The following is a 19,380-nucleotide window of genomic DNA, read 5'->3' on the forward strand; positions in this document are numbered from 1 at the left end:
CTCACCAAGGGACATATACAGCTGTTAAATAAGCATATGAAAAGATGCTCCACATCATATGACCTCAGGGAAATGCAAATTAAAACAACAATGAGGCCCTAGCTGGTTTGGCTCAGTGGATAGAGCGTCGGTCTGCAGACTGAAGGGTCCTAGGTTCCATTCTGGTCAAGGGCACATGTCTGGGTTGCGGGCTCAATCCCTGGTTGGGGGGGCATGCAGGAGGCAGCTGATTGATGATTCTCTCTCATTGATGTTTCTCTCTCTCCCTCCCTCTCCTTTCCTCTCTGAAATCAATAAAATATATATTAAAAACAACAATAACAACAATGAGATACTTATTAAATGAGATACTACACACTTATTAAAATGGCTGAAATATTGAGCACTGACAATACCAAATGCTGGCGAGGGTGCAGAGCAACAGGAACTCGTATTCATTGCCTGTGGAACTGCAAAATGGTACAGTCACTCTGGAAAACTGGCAGTTTCTTACTAAGCTAAACATAGCCTTACCCTATAATCCAGCAATTATGTTCTTAGGTGATTCACAGAAAAACCTGCATGCAAATGTTCAAATGTTCAATTTATAATTGCCGAAAACTGGAAGCACACCTCAATGCCCTCGACGAGATGAATGGTTAAGCTAACAGTGGTACATCCATGTAGTGCAGAGGCCCGAGAAATCAGTTGGTCTGGTCCTGCCCAGGCATTAGGGGTGAGTTAATTAAATGTCTGACCAAATAGAGCAGGCTAACTTTTAAGCTGATAATTTTGTATGGCACGTGAATGATGTGAAAAATATCCAAATGGCCCCTGGAAGAAAAAAGGTTCCCCACCCCTGAATGGAATATTATTCAGCAAAAAATAGAAATGAGCTATGAAGCCACAGAAAGAAATGGAGAACCAGTAAGTGCATGTAGCTAAGGAAAAGAAACAAGTCTGAAAAGGGTACATACTTTATGATTTTAACTATAGGACATTCTGGAAAAGGCAAATTTATAGGGACAGTGGAAGCCTGGGGTGGGGCAGGGAGGGAGGAGCAGTGAGTAGGTGGAGGGCAGGGACTGCTGTTAGATCAGTGAGACCATTCTGCCTGAGACTGTGGGATGTGGGGACACATGAAACCATGCACTTGGCAAAACCCATAGAGCCGTACAACACAAAGGGTTAACCCTAATGTAAACTATGGGCTTTAGTGGGTAATAACGATGCTATATCAATATTGGTTCACCAATGTAACAAATGTACCATGCCACCACGAGATAAGGGAAACTGGTTAGAGAAAAGGTGTATTGGAACTCTGTCCTTTCTGTTAGTTGTGTGTGTGTGTGTGTGTTTGGTTTGTTTGTTTTTGTAAGTCTAAAGCTGTTTTAAGAAATAAAGTTTAGCCCTGGCCGGTTTGGCTCAGCGTTGGCCCTCAGACAGAAGGGTCACAGGTTCGATTCATGGTCAAGGGCACGTGCCTCGGTTGCAGGTTCCCCGGGCCCAGTGGGAGTGAGCGCAGGAGGCAACCAATTGATGTGTCTCTCTCACATGGATATTCCCCTCTCTCTCTCCCACTGCTCTCTCCCTTCCACTCTCCCTTGAAATCAATGGAAAAAATATCCTCGGGTGAGGATTAAAAAAAAGAAAGTTTTTAATTAAAATAATAATAATAATTTACAGATTCAGCAAAAGTATGTATCTCCCTTACGCTATCTTTGTTTTCACTGTTTGGTGACAGGTGCTCAATCTGATTAATCCAGTTTGGTATTTTATTAGTTTTAATTTGCATTTCCCTGTGTTCTCCTCAGATTGAACATCTTTTCCAGTTTGTTGGACATTTCACGTTCTCTTATTATAATTGTTATTGATTGGTTGATTTTTAGAGAGAGAGGAAGGAAGAGGGAGAGGGAGATAGACTGATAGGTATCAGGATGATGTTCTAATCAACTGAGCTACTCAGAGCCTCACCTTTTCTTTCTTTTTTTTTTTAATAAATATATTTTATTGATATTTTACAGAGAGGAAAGGAGAGGGACAGAGAGCCAGAAACATCGATGAGAGAGAAACACCGATCAGCTGCCTTTTGCACACCTCCCACCAGGGATGTGCCCGCAACCAAGGCACGTGCCCTTGACCGGAATCGAACCCGGGACCCCTCAGTCCGCAGGCTGACGCTCCATCCACTGAGCCAAACCGGTTTCGGCTCACCTTTTCTTATTACAAGTCATTTGTTCCTCTCCGTGGCCTGTTTATCCAGTTGATAGTTGATCTTTTGATTGTGGAATTATGGGAGTTTTAAAAATTTGCTTATTCATTCTCCTTTTTGTTTACATGTTGCAAATATTTTCTCATAATCTGCTGTTTTTCAACTTGAATAATGATGTCTTTTATCCATAGAAAGTTGTTTTTCGTTTTGGTTAATCCTCACCAGGATATTTTTCCCATTGATTTTTAGAGAGAGTGGAAGGGAGGGAAGTGAGAGACACACATCAATTGGCTGCCTTCTGCACATGCCCTGACAGGGGCAGGGGATCAAACCTGCAACCCAGGTAGGTGCCCGTGACTGGGAATTGAACCTGAGACCCTTTAGTGTGCGGGCCAACGCTCTAACCACTGAGCACCCGGCCAGGGCATGGCCATAGAAAGTTTTAAATTTTGAAGGAGTTTGGCCTGAAAATGTGCTCTGTGATCTGGAGCCTGCCCTCAGACAGAGCCCATTGCTCTGGCCAGCCTTGTCCTTCTGCTCCCGACTCTCTAAGCTGAGCCGAGTTCTGTTCCAGGGTGTCCATGAGCCTTCTGGGCAGGTTTTGAAACTGGCATGGCTTTATCTAATGGGATGAACCTGGCTAAAGAGATTAGCAGGCTGTTTTGTGGATCCCACTTCTAATCTGTACCTTCAGGCTGTCCCTTCCTGGCTGGGAAGGAGCTGCAGAAGCACCCGGAGGACTGTCCCCTTCATGAGCTGGGACTGAGATGAGGGGGTCCCGGGTGAGGGGGCGTCACCATGGGTAGCCCCCAGAGAAGCACCTTTCCGGAGGCCCTGAGTCTTCGGCCCTGGGCTCGCTAAGGTCACGAGTGGGAGCTGCGCGTGGGAGGCTGCCAGGACCGCACCCCGCACCATGGCACTGCTGAAAGTCAGATTTGACCAGAAGAGGCGGGTCAAGTTGGCCCAGGGGCTCTGGCTCCTGAACTGGCTCTCTGTGCTGGCCGGCACCGTCGTCTTCGGCCTGGGGCTGTTCCTGAAGATCGAGCTCCGGAAGAGGAGCGATGTGATGGATAACTCGGAGAGCCACTTTGTGCCCAACTCCTTGATAGGGGTGGGGGTGCTGTCCTGTGTCATCCATGCTCTGGCCGGCAAGGTCTGCTATGACGCCCTGGACCCGGCCAAGTACGCCAAGTGGAAGCCCTGGCTGAGGCCGTACCTGGCCGCCTGCGTCCTCTTCCACGCGGCCCTCCTGCTGGTGGCGCTCTGCTGCTTCCTCCTGCGCGGCTCCCTGGAGAGCACGCTGGCCCTCGGGCTCAAGCAGGGCCTGCGGTACTACCGCGACACGGACACGCCCGGCCGCTGCTTCATGAAGAAGACCATCGACCTGCTGCAGATCGAGTTCAGATGCTGCGGCAACAACGGCTTCCGGGACTGGTTTGAGATTCAGTGGATAAGCAACCGCTACCTGGACTTTTCCTCCAAAGAAGTCAAAGAGTGAGTGCCCCCCCCCTACCCCGGGGTGGGAGCTGCCGGGGCCCTGGAAGCCTGTGTCCTGTCCGCCCCTTGGGTGGTCGCTGTGCAGTACTTGCTACTGTGCGTGCCAGGCTGTATTGTGGGGCCCTTATGGAATTGCTGATATTCTGACGCGTTGATCTATAAAGGTGGCAACTTCATATGGTCCAACCTAACGTCTGGCTATGGTGGGAGGAGGTGTCAGCTACATAAGCTGTGGGACAGGAGTCCCCAGGGAGGACTATGGCATTCGTAGAGCACATTACTGAGATGCTGACCAGCTTGTCTCCTTCTCTCAAAGTACATGGATTCCATCCCAGAAGCTTACATTCCCTGGTTCATTCCTTTTGGGTCCTGAGCACCTGCCTCCAAGCGTGTCCTTGGGTGTGGAGGAAAGAGCAGGGACGGGCAGCCAGGAAGTCGAGGCCATGGCTTTGGCTCTGCCGTTAGTTAGCCGGGGACCGTGGGTAAGTCACTTGCCCTCTGGACTCTCGATTGCCCAACGGTTAGATAAAGACACTGGAATAATCTTGGAGGTCGCCTCCTGGCTCTGAGCCTGGTAAACAGCAGGTGCTCATTAAATGTTTCCTTCTTAAACCATAGCAGTGCAACACGGTGAAGTGTGTCTGAAGTATTGTATGTGCAAATATAAAAGCCTAGGTGGGAAGTCGGCAGGTGCTGGTGGGAGAGAGAATCTCGCCCTGGAGCTGCAGTCCACACGCGTGCGACGCCAGCACGCGGCTCTCCCGGTGCCCCCACCGCCATAGGGCTCCAGCCCTTCTCCAGGGAGAGGGCAGCCTGCCGGAGCCTCCTCCTGTTCCTGCCTGTGCAAGAGGCTCAGTTATCACCCAGGCGAGTTTCCTGTAAGGCTGGCAAGTCCGGGGGACGTGCACACAGGGTGTTGGGCACACGGGCAGCAGGGCACGGTTGAAGCCCAGACAACACCAACAAACCCTGGAGGCTGCACCTCGGATGGGAGGGAAGTCAGGCTGAAGGTCACCGCTGGGATTTTATTTTCTCCGCAGCTGGGGATTACTGCTACAAATCCCTGGTCAAGGAGAGACTTGTAAACTGCGCTGCCCTTCCTAGGTGACAGGTCTGCAGGGACAGCACGGAGGCATGGTCTCTGGAAGGTGCCCCAGGAGGGTGTGAAGCCAGAGGGACGAGCAGAATTCCTGGGATGGGGCGGGGTGGGGGGAGGGATGCTGGTGTAGAAACAGCCCTTGTGAGCTTTTCAACCCTGCCTTTTCCTGTCATTTCCCGTGATTGCCTTCTGCACAGGGCCAGTCCTTGGAGAGACTTTAAAATCTCTCTGTAATCCCCAAATCCCCTTCTGTCCCAAAGCAGAAAAATTCTCCAGGTTGTTCCACTCTCGTGGTCAGCATGGCCACATTTTCAGGCAAACATTAAGCTCAATGCTCCACACCAACCAACTTGTTTAGATTTTTTTAAAAGTGTCTTACACAAAAAATCAGGTGACAACATTAAGAGAAACAAAAACAGAAAAAGAAATTCAAGTCAGATTCTCAGTCACAACTGAACATCACCAGCTTTCATTTTTTCACATTTCATTCTGGTCTAGTTAACATCTACATAATGACACAGTGTAACCACGGCATAAAGACAACTGAGTGCCCATTTTGCAATTGGATAGTATAACCTTTGCTTAATGTTCAAAATGATCATTTCCTCTCAGCATCACTGCGATCTGATTAACAAATAACATTGTGAAAGGTTAAGGTTCACACTGTTGATTTGATACATTCATAGATTGTAAAATGATTACTACCATAGCTTTTGCTGACTCCTTCATTATGTGACATAATTACAATTTCTCTTCTGCAGTGAGGACATTTAAGATCTACTCTCTTGAGCAACTCAACTTTTTTTTTTTTTTTTTTTTTTGCAGCTTTCAAGGATGTAACACAGTGTTGTTAATTGTAGTCACTACATGTACATTAGATCCCCAGAACATTTCGTCTTACAACTGGATGTTTGTGCACTTGGACCAATATCGTCCCTGCCCCCAAAGCCCCTGGCAGCCATCAATCTAGTGTGTTTCTATGCATTTGGGTTTTCCGACTCCACATATATGTGATATCAGACAGTATTTGTCTAAAACGATTATGCATAATAGTCCACGGGACAATGGACACACTCACGTGGTCATTTAGGTTGTCTTTATTTATTTCTATTATCACTAACACTGGAATGGGCATCTTTGAGGTTTTTCCTTTCTCTCTCTCTCCCTCTCTCTCCCTCTCTCTCTCTCCCCTCCCCCCCCCCCCCCCACACTTCTCTTTTAGGCTACATTTCTAGAACTGGAACTGTAGAACTGAAATCCTTTCTCCTTTCCAAGCCCCCTGCCCCGTGAGGTCACACTGTGTTGCCAAGGGAACAGCCTGATAGGTTCCCTTGACAGAGAGGCTACATCATCATTTCCCACCAACTTTTAAATTAATGATCAGTGGGTGAAACTGTGAGGGAGGTGAGGCTCCTTGCGGCTGTGACCAGAAAGCTTAGTGGGGCTGGATTTACCTGAGGGCCAGGACTAGCTGGTCTGTTGGTGGAAAGAAAGAACAAAGGAATGAATGAGAGAACTTGAGTGGCACCTCTCCCACCCCGCGCCACACCCCCCCCAAACATTTCTTTCTGTTCGAATTTTGACTGCTCACTTAGAAAGATTATTAAGTTTACCTGACAAAGCTGGATCCCCCAACATAGAAAGTGCATTTATTTTTTGAGATGGCAAAGCACTGAGAAGTGGTAAGCATTCGCCTTTCCTGGCTTTTCTCAGCAGCATCCTCGGGGCTAGAATTCTGAGGCCACAGAGGCCAAGAGAAGCAAGGTCTCTGGAGAAGGATTTGTATAGTTCGCAACCAGTGCTTTCATGCTTTGCATTTTCAACTTTCATTACAGAAAATCCAAGCATCCACAAAAACAGAGAGATTTAATGAACTCCCATGTACCCATCACCTAGCTTCCACAAACATTTTGCCTTTCTAGTTTCATTAACACAAATCCTGGGCATCATTTCCCTTTATTTGTAAATACTTTAGGAGGGATTTCATAAGGAGGGTGGTTTTTATTGTTTGTTTTGTGGTTTAACGTAAGTACAATTAATCATCTCAACAAAATTAGCATTAATATCATCTAATACCCAGACTGTTCAATATTCTGATCGTCTCAAAATGTTTTCTCTGGCTGGTTTGTTCAAATCAGGATTCAAACCGAGCCCCACTCTGCACTTGGGTGCTTCTCCTGAGTCTCTTCTCCTCTATAACAGTTATCTTTTTCTGAAAAACAAACAAACAAAAAATGTTTGTATTGATTTTAGAGAGACAGGAAGGGAGAAACATCCATGTGAGAGAGAAACATGGAAGGGTTGCCTCCTGCAGGCACCCAACCTGGGATTGAACCCACAACCGGGACACGTGCCCTGACCTGGAATTGAACCAGTGACCTTTTGGTGCACCGGGCGATGCTCAACCAAATGAGCCACTCGAGCCAGGGTGACAGTTACCTTTCTCATGCCATGAGTGTCTTGGAGAAACGGCCACTTGTCCTGCAGAATTCCCCTCCCTCTGTGGTTAGGCAGCTGCAGCACAGCTGTCTCCTTGTTCCGCCCACTCCCCGTGAGCCAGCTCAGGGCTCAGGTGCCATCGGATTGAGGTTCAGTTTCAGCAAGAGGTTGAGAGGGTGCTGCTCTGGGCATCTGACCGAATCACACCAGGAGGGCCACGAGGTCCTCGGCCTGTTTATAACAATTCCTTTGATAGTTTTCTGTTTTCAGGATGAGCAAGGCTTCAGTGTCTTGGGGTGAGAGGCAGACAGGAAGGAGCTCAGAGGCGTGGCACCAGGCACTGTTAGCCAGGGAGGTCTGGCCTGGGCTCTCACAACAAGGGGAGAAGTTGGCACCAGACCCTCACTTTACTGTCCATCAAGGGGAACCGCTGGCTATAGGCTATAGTTCTTCTTCCTGAACAATTTATAAACATCTCAAGAAGTTCTACACATTGGCTAGAAGCTCCCTGAGGACAGGGCCATGTCCCCCTCAGACTGGGGCTCCCTGAGGACAGAGCTGCGTCCCCCCTCAGACTGGGGCTCCCTGAGGACAGGGCTGTGTCCCCCTCAGACTGGGGCTCCCTGAGGACAGGGCTGTGTCTCCCTCAGACTGGGGGTCCCTGAGGACAGGGCTGTGTCTCCCTCAGACTGGGGCTCCCTGAGGACAGAGCTGCGTCCCCCCTCAGACTGGGGTTCCCTGAGGACAGAGCTGCGTCCCCCCTCAGACCGGGGCTCCCTGAGGACAGGGCTGTGTCTCCCTCAGACTGGGGCTCCCTGAGGACAGGGCTGTGTCCCCCTCAGACTGGGGCTCCCTGAGGACAGGGCTGTGTCCCCCTCAGACTGGGGCTCCCTGAGGACAGAGCTGCGTCCCCCCTCAGACTGGGGCTCCCTGAGGACAGGGCTGTGTCCCCCTCAGACTGGGGCTCCCTGAGGACAGGGCTTTGTCCCCCTCAGACTGGGGCTCCCTGAGGACAGGCTGTGTCCCCCTCAGACTGGGGCTCCCTGAGGACAGGCCGTGTCCCCCTCAGACTGGGGATCCCTGATGGCAGGGCGGTGTCTCCCCTTTCTTATGGCCCCCCTCACCACCTGCTGGACTTTATATTCTGTGGCTACCCAAAGAAGAAATACTAATACTGCACTTGCTGTATCCAGGTGCTTATGTGTATTCTCCCATTTAATCTCCACCACAGGCCTGTCAGGTACCATATTGCCATTTCTCAGATGAGAAAACTGAGGCTCACAGAGGTCATTGCCAAGCTCGATAGGGGTCAGGTGGGGACTGACTCATTAGCAGCTATCATCCTGCCTCCCTTCTCCCCCTGCTGTGCCGTTTCCATTCGGCTTTCCTTATTGATTTATGATTCAATGACTAAATTATGTTGGTTTCTCCGGGAAACTCTGACGCGATGAGTTTCCCATCAGAGGTGGCTTGGCCATGGGACAGTGGGCTACAACAGAAGGTCAAAAAGGTTGGCGCCCGCTGGGCTAGAACACAGGCTTGTCAATTAAGACCCTCAGGAGCCTGGAGCCCTGAGCAGGCTGGTTTGCAGCCTGGAGCACGGATATAAATAGCCAGCTCCCTGAGGCGCATCTGCCTGGCTTTGTCTTAAGAAGGTGTGTGGGGCTGTAATCTGTGGTTGGACCAGGGCAAGCTCCGAGCAAACAGACGTGCTTCTGGGGAGGGAGGCCCAGTTCCAGAGCTGTGGCCCCAAGGGGTCCCTGGCTGGGGAGGGGGGGAGACACAGCAATGCCCTCAGGGAGCCCCAGTCTGAGGGGGACACAGCCCTGTCCTCAGGGATCCCCAGTCTGAGGGGGACACAGCCCTGTCTTCATGGAGCCCCAGTCTGAGGGGGACACGGCCCTGTCCTCAGGGATCCCCAGTCTGAGGGGGACACAGCCCTGTCTTCATGGAGCCCCAGTCTGAGGGGGACACAGCCCTGTCCTCAGGGATCCCCAGTCTGAGGGGGACACAGCCCTGTCTTCATGGAGCCCCAGTCTGAGGGGGACACAGCCCTATCCTCAGGAAGCCCCAGTCTGAGGGGGACACGGCCCTGTCCTCAGGGAGCCCCAGTCTGAGGGGGGACATGGCCCTGTCTTCATGGAGCCCCAGTCTGAGGGGGGACACAGCCCTGTCTTCATGGAGCCCCAGTCTGAGGGGGGACACAGCCCTGTCCTCGGGGAGCCCCAGTCTGAGGGGGACACAGCCCTGTCTTCATGAGGCCCCAGTCTGAGGGGGGACACGGCCCTGTCCTCGGGGAGCCCCAGTCTGAGGGGGACACAGCCCTGTCCTCGGGGAGCCCCAGTCTGAGGGGGACATGGCCCTGCCCTCAGTGAGCCCCAGTCTTAGGGGGACACGGCCCTGCCCTGTAGGGACCAGCAATGCCGCTTCTCCACTGGGCTCAGCAGCAAGGTTAGGGGAAGGCGCCGCCCAGAAGGCCAGCCTGCAGACTGAAGGCAGCTCCGACCTGGAGCCTCAGCCCGCAGACGGCAGGCCTGCCCTCACTCCGGTGCTGCGCCAGGTCCCAGGGAGAGGGCCCTGCGTGAGGGGAGCCCTCCTTCTCCAAGGCTGGGCCAGCTGCACCCCGTGCAGGTCTCTGCTAACCCACAGCCGCTGAGAGGTTTCCCCCACCCCTAGCTCGGGAGAGAGGAGTCAGTGCTGCTCACCAGTGTGTGATCTGCTCACAGATGCAGGCTCGGCTGATGCTGGCTCTTTCCCGCGGAGGGCACTGGGAACAGCCCAGGTGGGACACGGTGCTGGTGGAGCAGCGCCAGGGCAGGGAGGGCAGGAAGGGCAGGCAGGGGCGCAGCGAGCTGGGCTACTCCCAGTGAGGAGATGAGGAGGTCATGGCGGGGCTGGTCTTCAGGTGGGAGACACGGTCTGCGGTCTGCTTGGCCTGCTGGGCTGCTGACGTGCAGTCAGTGGGGTTGGAGTGAGAACTTCTCTGGCAGCCACTGCCATCGCCACAGGTGCCTGACAGGCCGCGAGCTGGTGGCGAGCCCGTTCTCGCAGCAGGTGCTCGCTCACAGCTTCCTCACAGTTGACAGGGCCCACGCACCCCTCCACAGTGTGTCCCCAGCAGTGTGTCACATTGTCACAAGGGCTCCCTGAGACCTCTTGGTTCATAGGTCAACGCTCAATCACACCAGCTGGGCTGGATCTTTTTTTTATAGTCTCAAGTTTTATTAAGTAAAAATATGAACACTTCATGACTTAATGTGTCATCCTCGCGCAGGCGCCATGCGAATCTCCGTGTGTTCCAATTTAGTACACATGCTGCCAGAGCGAGCACCACAGGTGGTTCTTCAACATGTTAGACACCAAACTCCACTCATGAGAGAAGTGGAAATTAAAACCACCACGAGATACTATTATTTTTAGTCCTCACCCAAGGATATGTTCTTTTGAGAGAAACATCGATGTGAGAGAGAAACATCAATCAGTTGCCTCCCGTACTTGCCCTGACCAGGAATTGAATCCACCATCTTTTGGTGTATGGAACGACTCTCCAACCAACTAAGCCACTGAGACAGGACCCAAGATACTCTTTCCATGGATCAGCGTTCACTTACCTATCATCTATCAAACCTGTGTGGTTTGGCTGTGGGGTGTGGCTCTCGCAGGTGTGGCTGGTGTGTGTGACTGCCCAGCCCCGAGGAGAGATGCAGAAGGGGTCTGGTGTGCTCACAGACGGACCCACCCTCTGGCTCAGGAATGCATCTTGGAGGGATTTACCCAGATGGATTCATGACATGCAGGAGGACACGTGCATGTTTGTATTAACAGGAGACTAGGAAACCCCAAGCGCCCAACATGGGGAATGCACAGTACCCCAGGAACCATCTGCACAGTGGGGACACCATACAGCTCACCGAACACCTGACAACACTCCCCCCTGGCAGATATAAAACATCTTCAAGACATTGTTAGGGTAAAAAGGCAGTAGTATAGCCTTAGCCGGTTTGGCTCAGTGGATACATCATCAGCCTATGGACTGAAGGGTCCTGGGTTTGATTCTGGCCAAGGGCACATACCTCGGTTGCAAGCTGGGTCCTGGTCAGGGCGTGTGTGGAAGGCAACCCATCAATGTGTCTCTCTCACATCTATGTTTCTCTCTCTCTCTCTCCCTCCCTTCCACTCTTTAGAAGGAAAAAAAAAAGAGTAGTATATAATGCTGCCACTTAGATAAAAAAAAAAAAAAAAGCAAACCAGGAAGAAGAACATTTATGGAACCCGTGTTTGCTTGTCCCTGCATGAAGCATCCCCAAAAGGACAAACACGTTGGCCATAGTGGGGGGACTGGAGGCCCCAGGGACGAGAATGAGGGGAGTTTTATTGCATGAAGATTTTACTTAGAAGCTAAGTATGAAAATCTATTTATATTGTCTTTTTAATATTATTTTTTTAGTTATTAACTTTAGAGAGAGAGAGGGGAAGGGGGAGAAACACTGATTTGTTTCACTTATTTATGCATTCATCGGTTGATTCTTGTATGTGCCCTGGCTGGGGATCGAACACAACCTTGGCGTACTAGGATGATGCTCTGACAAACTGAGCTACCCAGCCAGGGTGGATATCCTTTTTTAGAGTGCAATTATCATTTCAGTGAATATTGTTGAAAACAATTTCTATTTTAAACCATTACAGGCTTTCTATTCTAGTGTTGTAAAAGTCTGCTATCACTATGGAATGCACTGTTCATGTGCAACTTGAACAATTTTTTACTCCAGAAACCTGCATACAGTCAGGTGTGCCAATCTTAAGTGTGCAGCTCGATGGATTTTGACACATACAGACCTGGGTAACTTCCCTCAGGTCAGGTAGAGCATAGCCAGCCCGCCTGATGGGGAGGGGAGACCTGTCACTATAGAGACGTCTCCTCCTCTTGACTCCTGAACCCACACGAACATACGGTTGCTCTAACCAAATACATACATAAATACAGAAATGCAAAGTTATGTGGGTGCATCCTTCAGGCGAGTAAGGAGTGCCCACCCAGCTGGACAGAGTTCATGTGGACTGTGAGCAAATGGTGAGCAAAGTGAGGGGCAAGCCTTGCCGGGATTCTTGTCCCAGCCTTACAAAGGGTTCAGCAATCGGGAGAAAGGGGCTAATGCGTAGATTCAAGGAGTCCAAAGACGAAAGATAATTTTGAAAGGCGTTGGGGGTCAGAGGATCTTCAGCTAAAGGAACTGAAGACCACTTCCTCGACTCAGGACCCTGCTTTTATTAACACAATCTGTACTAAGGCAAGGTGGAGATATACACTTCAAAGGGTAAGGTTTCAAAGGGTTTACAGAAGCATTGTCAGTTTGGGGAATAGCCTACAGCTGTTCAGGTGTTTGGCCAACAGGAGGCAATAAAATGCCCTGAGCTGTCTGGCAGCAGACAATCCTATTCAGGTTTGGGGTAAGTGCCGTTTAGTCGTTCCAACAGGCAAACTACATGTGTGGCTCAGCCCTTGTTGAGCCCCCCAAGCTTCACCAACCTTTTGGTGAAACTCTTATAATTATTACATGCTGGAATTGGTTCCTGGCAAAGCCTCATCCCCTGCACAGGCCCTGACACATCTGTTGAGAAGAACTGATCTGGCCAGAGGGGGTCTTGGTCCCAAAGGGGAAGATGAATTTGGAGGACTGGGGCTGAAGTCTGATGGTCACGAATACCAGGCAGAGCCCTGTCCCACAGTCACCGCCGTCCTGTTGCTCTGACCAGCTGCCATCGTTCTAAGAAATCGTTGCATGCCAGGGAGGGTGGATGATCTCTACATTCCCCATTTATTTGCTTCTTGGTTTATCATCTATTTCAACCCCCTTGAACAGGGGTGGGGAACATCCAGCTGTGGGCTAAGGCCCGAGAAATCATTTGGTCTGGCCTTGCCAAGGCATTGGGGGTGAGTTAATTAAATGTTTGACCAAATATAACAGGCTAATTTTAAAAAAAGTATATTTTTGATTTCAGAGGAGAGGGAGAGAGAGATGAAAACATCAATGATGAGAGAGAATCATTGATCGGCTGCTTCCTGCACATCCCACACTGGGGATCAAGCCCACAACCTGGGCATGTGGCCTTGATCAAAATCGAACTTGGGACCCTTTAGTCCCCAGTCTGATGCTCTATCCACTGAGCCAAACCGGCTAGGGCTAGCAGGCTAATTTTTAAGTTGATAATTTTGTATGGCCCTCAAATGATGTTATAAATATCCAAATGGCCCTTGGCAAAAAAAGGTTCCCCACCCCTGGCTCCAGAACATAAGTTCCAGCAAGGCAGGGGCACTGGCTCTCTGGGGTCACTGCTCCATCTTCAGTGCCTAGAACACTGGCTGGCACATTGTCGGTGCACAGCAAATATTACCGAGAGAGAAAATGAATGAATGAATGAATTAGGCTGTGGCGGGGGACTGGAGGAACTGGCACCTGGTGAAAAGTCCAAGCAGCCCTCTCAAGTTGTCTATTTTTCCTCCAGTCGCATCAAGAGCAACGTGGATGGGAGGTACCTGGTGGACGGTGTTCCCTTTAGCTGCTGCAACCCCAACTCGCCACGGCCCTGCATCCAGTACCAGCTCACCAACAACTCGGCGCACTACAGCTATGACCACCAGACGGAGGAGCTCAACCTGTGGGTGCGAGGCTGCAGGGCCGCTCTGCTGAGCTACTACAGCAGCCTCATGAACTCCATGGGCGCCGTCACGCTCCTCGTCTGGCTCTTTGACGTAGGCTCCTGGCCCGGGGTGGGGTGCAGGGGAAAAGGGAGCCCATTTGGACTTATTGTATTTTATTTTTATTTTTTAATCCTCACCTGAGGATATTTTTCCCATTGATTTTCAGACAGAGTGGAAGGGAGGGAGAAGGGCGGGGGGGAAAGAAACATCAGCGTGAGAGAGACACATTGATTGGTTGCCTCCTGCACCTCCCTGACCAGGGTCAGGAATTGAACCCACAACTGAAGTACATGCTCTTGACCGGGAATTGAACCCACAACCCTTCGGTCCGTGGGCTGCTCTGAGCAACCAGCCAGGGCCTATTTGGATTTAAAGGGAAGAAACTGGGCCTGGAGCACATGTCTTCCTCCCTCCCTCCTTGGAACCAGCCCTCTGCCTGGCTGTGGGTCGGGAAGGCCAAGGCTTGAACCCTAACACCTCCACTTTCTTTTTGTTTGTTTCTGTCCTGTTGCTTAAAAAATAACTTGAGGTGACATTCATAGGACATAAAATCAACCATTTTGAAGTGAACAATTCAGGGGCATTTAGAACATTCACAATGTTACGCCACCACCACCTCTATCTAGTCCCCAAACACGTCCATCATCCCCAAAGAAAACTGCATACCCATTAAGCAGTCATTCTCCAATCCCCCAGCCCAAGCCCCAGGCAGCGCCCAATCTGTGGTCTATCCTTGTGGATTTACCTATTCTGGGCACTTCATATAAATGGAATCATGTATTAGGTGACCTTTGGTCTGCTTTCCCTTTGCATGTTTTAGAGGTTCAGCCTGTGCCTCCACTTTTTGGTCTGAGGTCTTGGAAAGTACTTAACCTCTCTGTTATATGGGGCTGACAGCACTTAGCTCTGGGACCACTGACTAGGTATGGGCGAACGTTCAGCAAATGCGAGCTCTTTGGATTCATGCTTCTTTTGAGATGTCGATCGCCGTTTACCTGCTATTCTAATTATTTGTGGCTTCATCTTATCTCTGCTGTAAGGCCTAATTCCTCTCTGTAGCCCCAGGGCTTGGAATGTAGGAAGCCCTCAGTGAATGCTGAATTCATTTTTTGAAGAGATTTCACAAACCTACTGTGCACTGGGTGCTGTCCTGGGTGCTGAATGGGAGTGTGCATTAGCGAGTGGTAGACCAAGGTGGCACAGAGGGTGACTTGGGCTCCTGCTTTGAGCTGACAGCAGAAAATCCAGACTCCAAATTCCAAGTGTACAAAATCAGAGACATGAGATGGGGAAACTTTCTGTCAGAGAAGATTCACTGAACGGTTCCTTTAAGTCTCTCTCTTCGTCTATAGAAATTCTCATGCAGCTGTGCCCTTGGCTGATAGCCCACTAGCCACATTCCCTAGAGGGGCTGTACTCCCTGAGGGTGGGTGGGGAGGGAGGGCTTCCTTTAATGTTGAGGCAGAGTCTTGGGAACGAGTGGGTAGAATTAGGAGAGAAGCTTATTGCTAGAAGGCTGGGCTCCACTGGCTGCCTCTCAGTGCAGCACCTTTTCAGGAACCAGCTCACTGTGGACAGGGAGCTCGAATGCCCCTGACTTTGATTTGAGGTCTTTAGTGGGCAGAGCTCTGTGATGAGCACAAGGGTGGCTGGGTTAAGATAGGATTCTGCCCTGAGCCTTGCCCTCCTGGACTTCACAACCCTGTTAGCAGATGACATCTAAGCCATGAACCTAAGGGAACCATTACCATGTGCAAAACGCAGTGCAGCAGAGGGCAGCCTTCAGGAAGGCAGGAGGGGATCACAGTGGTACGCGCAGGAAGAGGACTTGCAGGAAGAGGCATGTTTCCCACTGTTAAAACTATTAAACTTTCAATAGACCATAACAATAACTTAAACCCTATTAGTTACTGTTATCATCTACTACCATAATTATAAAATGCCCCAGAGTAGCCATTTTCAACCTTTTTCATCTCATGGCACACATAAACTAATTATTAAAATTCTGTGGCACACCAAAAAAAAATTTTTTTCTGATCTGACCAAAAAAAAAAAAGATGTAATTTTGATTCACTGACACCAGACAACTATGGTTATGTAGTTGTTGTCATTTTTTTATTTGACAATCTAAGGGAAAAGAGGTCAGTGCCCCTGAATTAATAGTCAGCTGTTGCAGCATGTTTTATACATTCTTGCAACACATGGGTTGAAAATTGCTGCCCCATAGCATTCATTCAGCAGATGTTTACTGAGGCCCTCCCACCAGCCAGTGTGGTTCCAGTGCATTTCACTGGGTGAACGAGATGGAACAGGGTCACTCCTGCCTCAGGGGGCAGACGCTCTCCATTAGTGGGCCTAGTCCCCTCACAGAGTTTGCTATACCCTAAAACAGGGGTCCTCAAACTTTTTAAACAGGGGGCCAGTTCACTGTCCCTCAGACCGTTGGAGGGCCGGACTATAGTTTAAAAAAAAAACTATGAACCAATTCCTATGCGCACTGCGGGCCCGGGACGAGTCGGCTGCTAAGCAGAACAGGCAGCGGCAACCGGCGGGCCAGATAAATGTCCTTGGTGGGCCGCATGTGGCCCGTGGGCCGTAGTTTGAGGACGCCTGCCCTAAAAGGAGAAGTATATGAGAGCAAACCAGGACTTTGTGTAGAAACAAGTGGCTAACACAATACAATAGACAGCTGGGAACAATACTTACCACACTGACTAATAACCGATTACAGCTGACACCTCACCGTGCACCAGGTACCATGGCCTACACATACTGAAGTGTCACAGCACACACATGGAGCAGGCGACACTTCATCTGAAAATCTGCAAACCAGATGAGTAAACAGGTTTCCTCATCACATGGTTAACTCGGACCCCAGGCATTTTGTCACCAGTGTCTGCCTTGGTGATTACTAGTGAACAAATCCGAACACCCACTCACCCCCACACTACTGAAGATAACAGAGAAAACCACATAGCATACTGTTTGCAGAAAATAAGGTCATTTAAAAATTCCTTCCAGCAAATAGCTACTGAATACCCAATGTGTGCCAAACAATATGCTAGGAACTGGGGGATATGGGGTGGAGGGGCACAGAGAGAAGGAGCCCAGGCCTAATGCCCCCAGGACAGAGACCTGAGAGCATGGGGAAGGAGAGCGAGGAGGAGGAGCAGGGACAGGCACCACGGAGGGCTGAAGCTGAATTAACAGGTGAATGTGGAGGAATAATATTCGAGGCATAGAAAGTAGCAATGGTACAGACTGGGGAAGAGAAAGGCTGGGGTGCGGAGGGATCCCAAAGCAGCACAGGGTGGCTGGAAAGGGAGAGAGGGGAGGAGATGAGGTTGGATAGGGGCTGGTATCATGAATACCCCAGCAAGACTCACCAGAGCCCACCTCATTGAAGGGCCCCAGTCATGAACAGGCCAATGGCTCCCCTGGTTTCCTGACAGCCCCAATCCCCCGCTACTCCTTTCAGACCTCCCCTAAGTCTCCTCTCCCCCAACCAGGTGACCGCCACGACTGGGCTGCGCTACCTGCACACGGCACTGGAAAGTGTGTCCAATCCCGAAGACCCCGAGTGTGAGAGTGAGGGCTGGCTGCTGGAAAAGAGCGTGCCGGAGACCTGGAAGGCCTTTCTGGAGAGCTTGAAAAAGCTGGGCAAGAGCAACCAGGTGGAAGCCGAGGGCGCAGACGCAGGCCAGGCCCCAGAGGCTGGCTGACGGCCCCCAGGTCCCTTCCCGCCCGAACACTGAGAAGTAATGGACTCCAAGAAATGTGGACACACACCCTTGTTCAATCTGAAGCTCCCAAGGAGGACGGCCATCTCACAGACTCTCCTTGATGGTGGGATGGAAAGTTTAGGGTCCCTAAAAGCATGTCAAACGTTTGTTGAATGAGTGACTCAGAATGTGAGTGAATGAGCCCCTTCAGGCCCACTGCTCTAGCACATGGTCTCATGGTGGCCTCAGGGGTCTCTGGGAATGACCAGCCCACCACCTGTCTCTCTCACGGCACCCATCTCAGTTCCACCCTGAGGTTACTGGCCACACCCGAGGGCTGCTTCCCTTTGCTGAGTTTGCCATAAGCTCCAAGAGGCTTCACTCTATATCCAAAGTGTCACCAGGTGCATAAGCACAGGAGTCTGAAAAAATGTACTGGCCATGTTATTTTAAAAAATGCCAAGACTGACAGGTCAGCCATTTTATCTGCTTAATGGCGGAAAGTGGGGACAATTATACTCTTTTAAGAGTACTGGACTCTCCAAAGTAGGGAGGGCTCAAAAGAAGAATTCTCCAATGATAGGGCAAGAGCATTTAAAGACAGAGGATTATTTCTCCCCACCAAAAACGCAGTTGAAGGCCTGCTCCTGTCTCAGTCATGTGCCCTCACTTGGCCAGGAGTGAGCTATGGGTGGAGGAAGTCAAGCTGTTGTCATGTTCCAGCAACATCCCACCCCGAAAGGTCGGGGTGGCCTCCTCTGGCTCTGGGTGGACGGCTGCCCTTCCGTGGAAGAGGAGCGACAATCAGACAGGAGTCTACCCTTCGGAGACCAGGCCTCACCTGGTGGTGGGCCCAGGGATGCCCGCACAGGTGGCTTTGTCAGCCCCCATGGGCAACACTAATTGTCTACAGTGGAGGGCAGAGTCCTCTGGGAGCTTCTTCCTTTTCTATCCCCAGACAGCCATCCTTCAAAGCAATATTCCTGGGATGCCTCTGCATTAAAGAGGATTCTTCGAGACAGCCCATCTTCCTGAGCTAGCAACTGCAACACAAGTTTTCAGTTCCTTCAGGAAAAAGAGAGAAAGGAAGCTTTTTTAGTTGAAGGAGAGAATGATTTCATCGCTGTCCTGAGTTTTTGGTGTGGAGAAAGCAAGACTTTTGGTGCTGCCTGGGGTTTGTTTTGGGGCTCTAACTTTCCCATGCTTAAGACCCATCAAAGATGTTTGGACACTGAGATTTTGGTCCCAGGTTTAATTTGACTTCTGATTCCTTGGGCCCCTCTTCCAGAGCCCTCTTTCCTCTCAGGAGTGCTGAGAACCACTGGGAAAGTGCTGCTCTAGGCCAGATGTGTAACTAAGCTGTACAATAGACATTAAAAATTACATTGTTTGAAAACCACTTTTGTGTATAGTATGAAAATACCTATCTTAGCCCATTCAACAGCATGTATTACAGGATCCCCAACTTTACCTAATATATAAATATATGTATTTAGTATTTTTATTGATTTCAGAGAGGAAGGGAAAGGGAGAGAGAGATAGATAGAAACATCAATGATGAGAGAGAATCACTGTCAGGCTGCCTCTTGCACGCCTCACACTGGGGATTGAGCCCACAACCTGGGCATGTGCCCTTGACTAGAATCAAACCGGGACCCTTCAGTATGCAGGCCGGCTAGGGCTCTACCTAATATTTTTTTAACAAAACCAAACCTGACACTGAACAGAAGCA

General features: G+C 50.3%; 2 protein-coding genes across 3 annotated transcripts in view; one reads left to right on the forward strand and one right to left on the reverse strand.

Moving 5' to 3' along the window:
• Window positions 1-3,104: 3,104 nt before the first annotated feature.
• On the forward strand, window positions 3,105-17,648 carry PRPH2 (peripherin 2; the record flags this gene model as incomplete). The annotated part of the gene is made up of 3 exons (XM_080663190.1): window positions 3,105-3,685; window positions 13,731-13,977; window positions 17,436-17,648. 3 exons carry the CDS (start codon window positions 3,105-3,107, stop codon window positions 17,646-17,648), a joined length of 1,041 nt encoding a protein of 346 aa, XP_080519316.1.
• Window positions 16,048-19,380, reverse strand: part of UBR2 (ubiquitin protein ligase E3 component n-recognin 2) — a 133,521-nt gene continuing 130,188 nt past the window's right edge. For both annotated transcript variants that reach the window (XM_080663178.1, XM_080663177.1), the window contains exon 47: window positions 16,048-18,713. In XM_080663178.1, the coding sequence (XP_080519304.1) occupies window positions 18,707-18,713 (7 nt within the window). In that variant the 3' untranslated portion in view covers window positions 16,048-18,706. The remainder of the gene's footprint in view (window positions 18,714-19,380) is intronic.

This window comes from Plecotus auritus (assembly GCF_963455305.1).
Source record: "Plecotus auritus genome assembly, chromosome: 4".
Lineage (NCBI taxonomy): Eukaryota > Metazoa > Chordata > Mammalia > Chiroptera > Vespertilionidae > Plecotus > Plecotus auritus.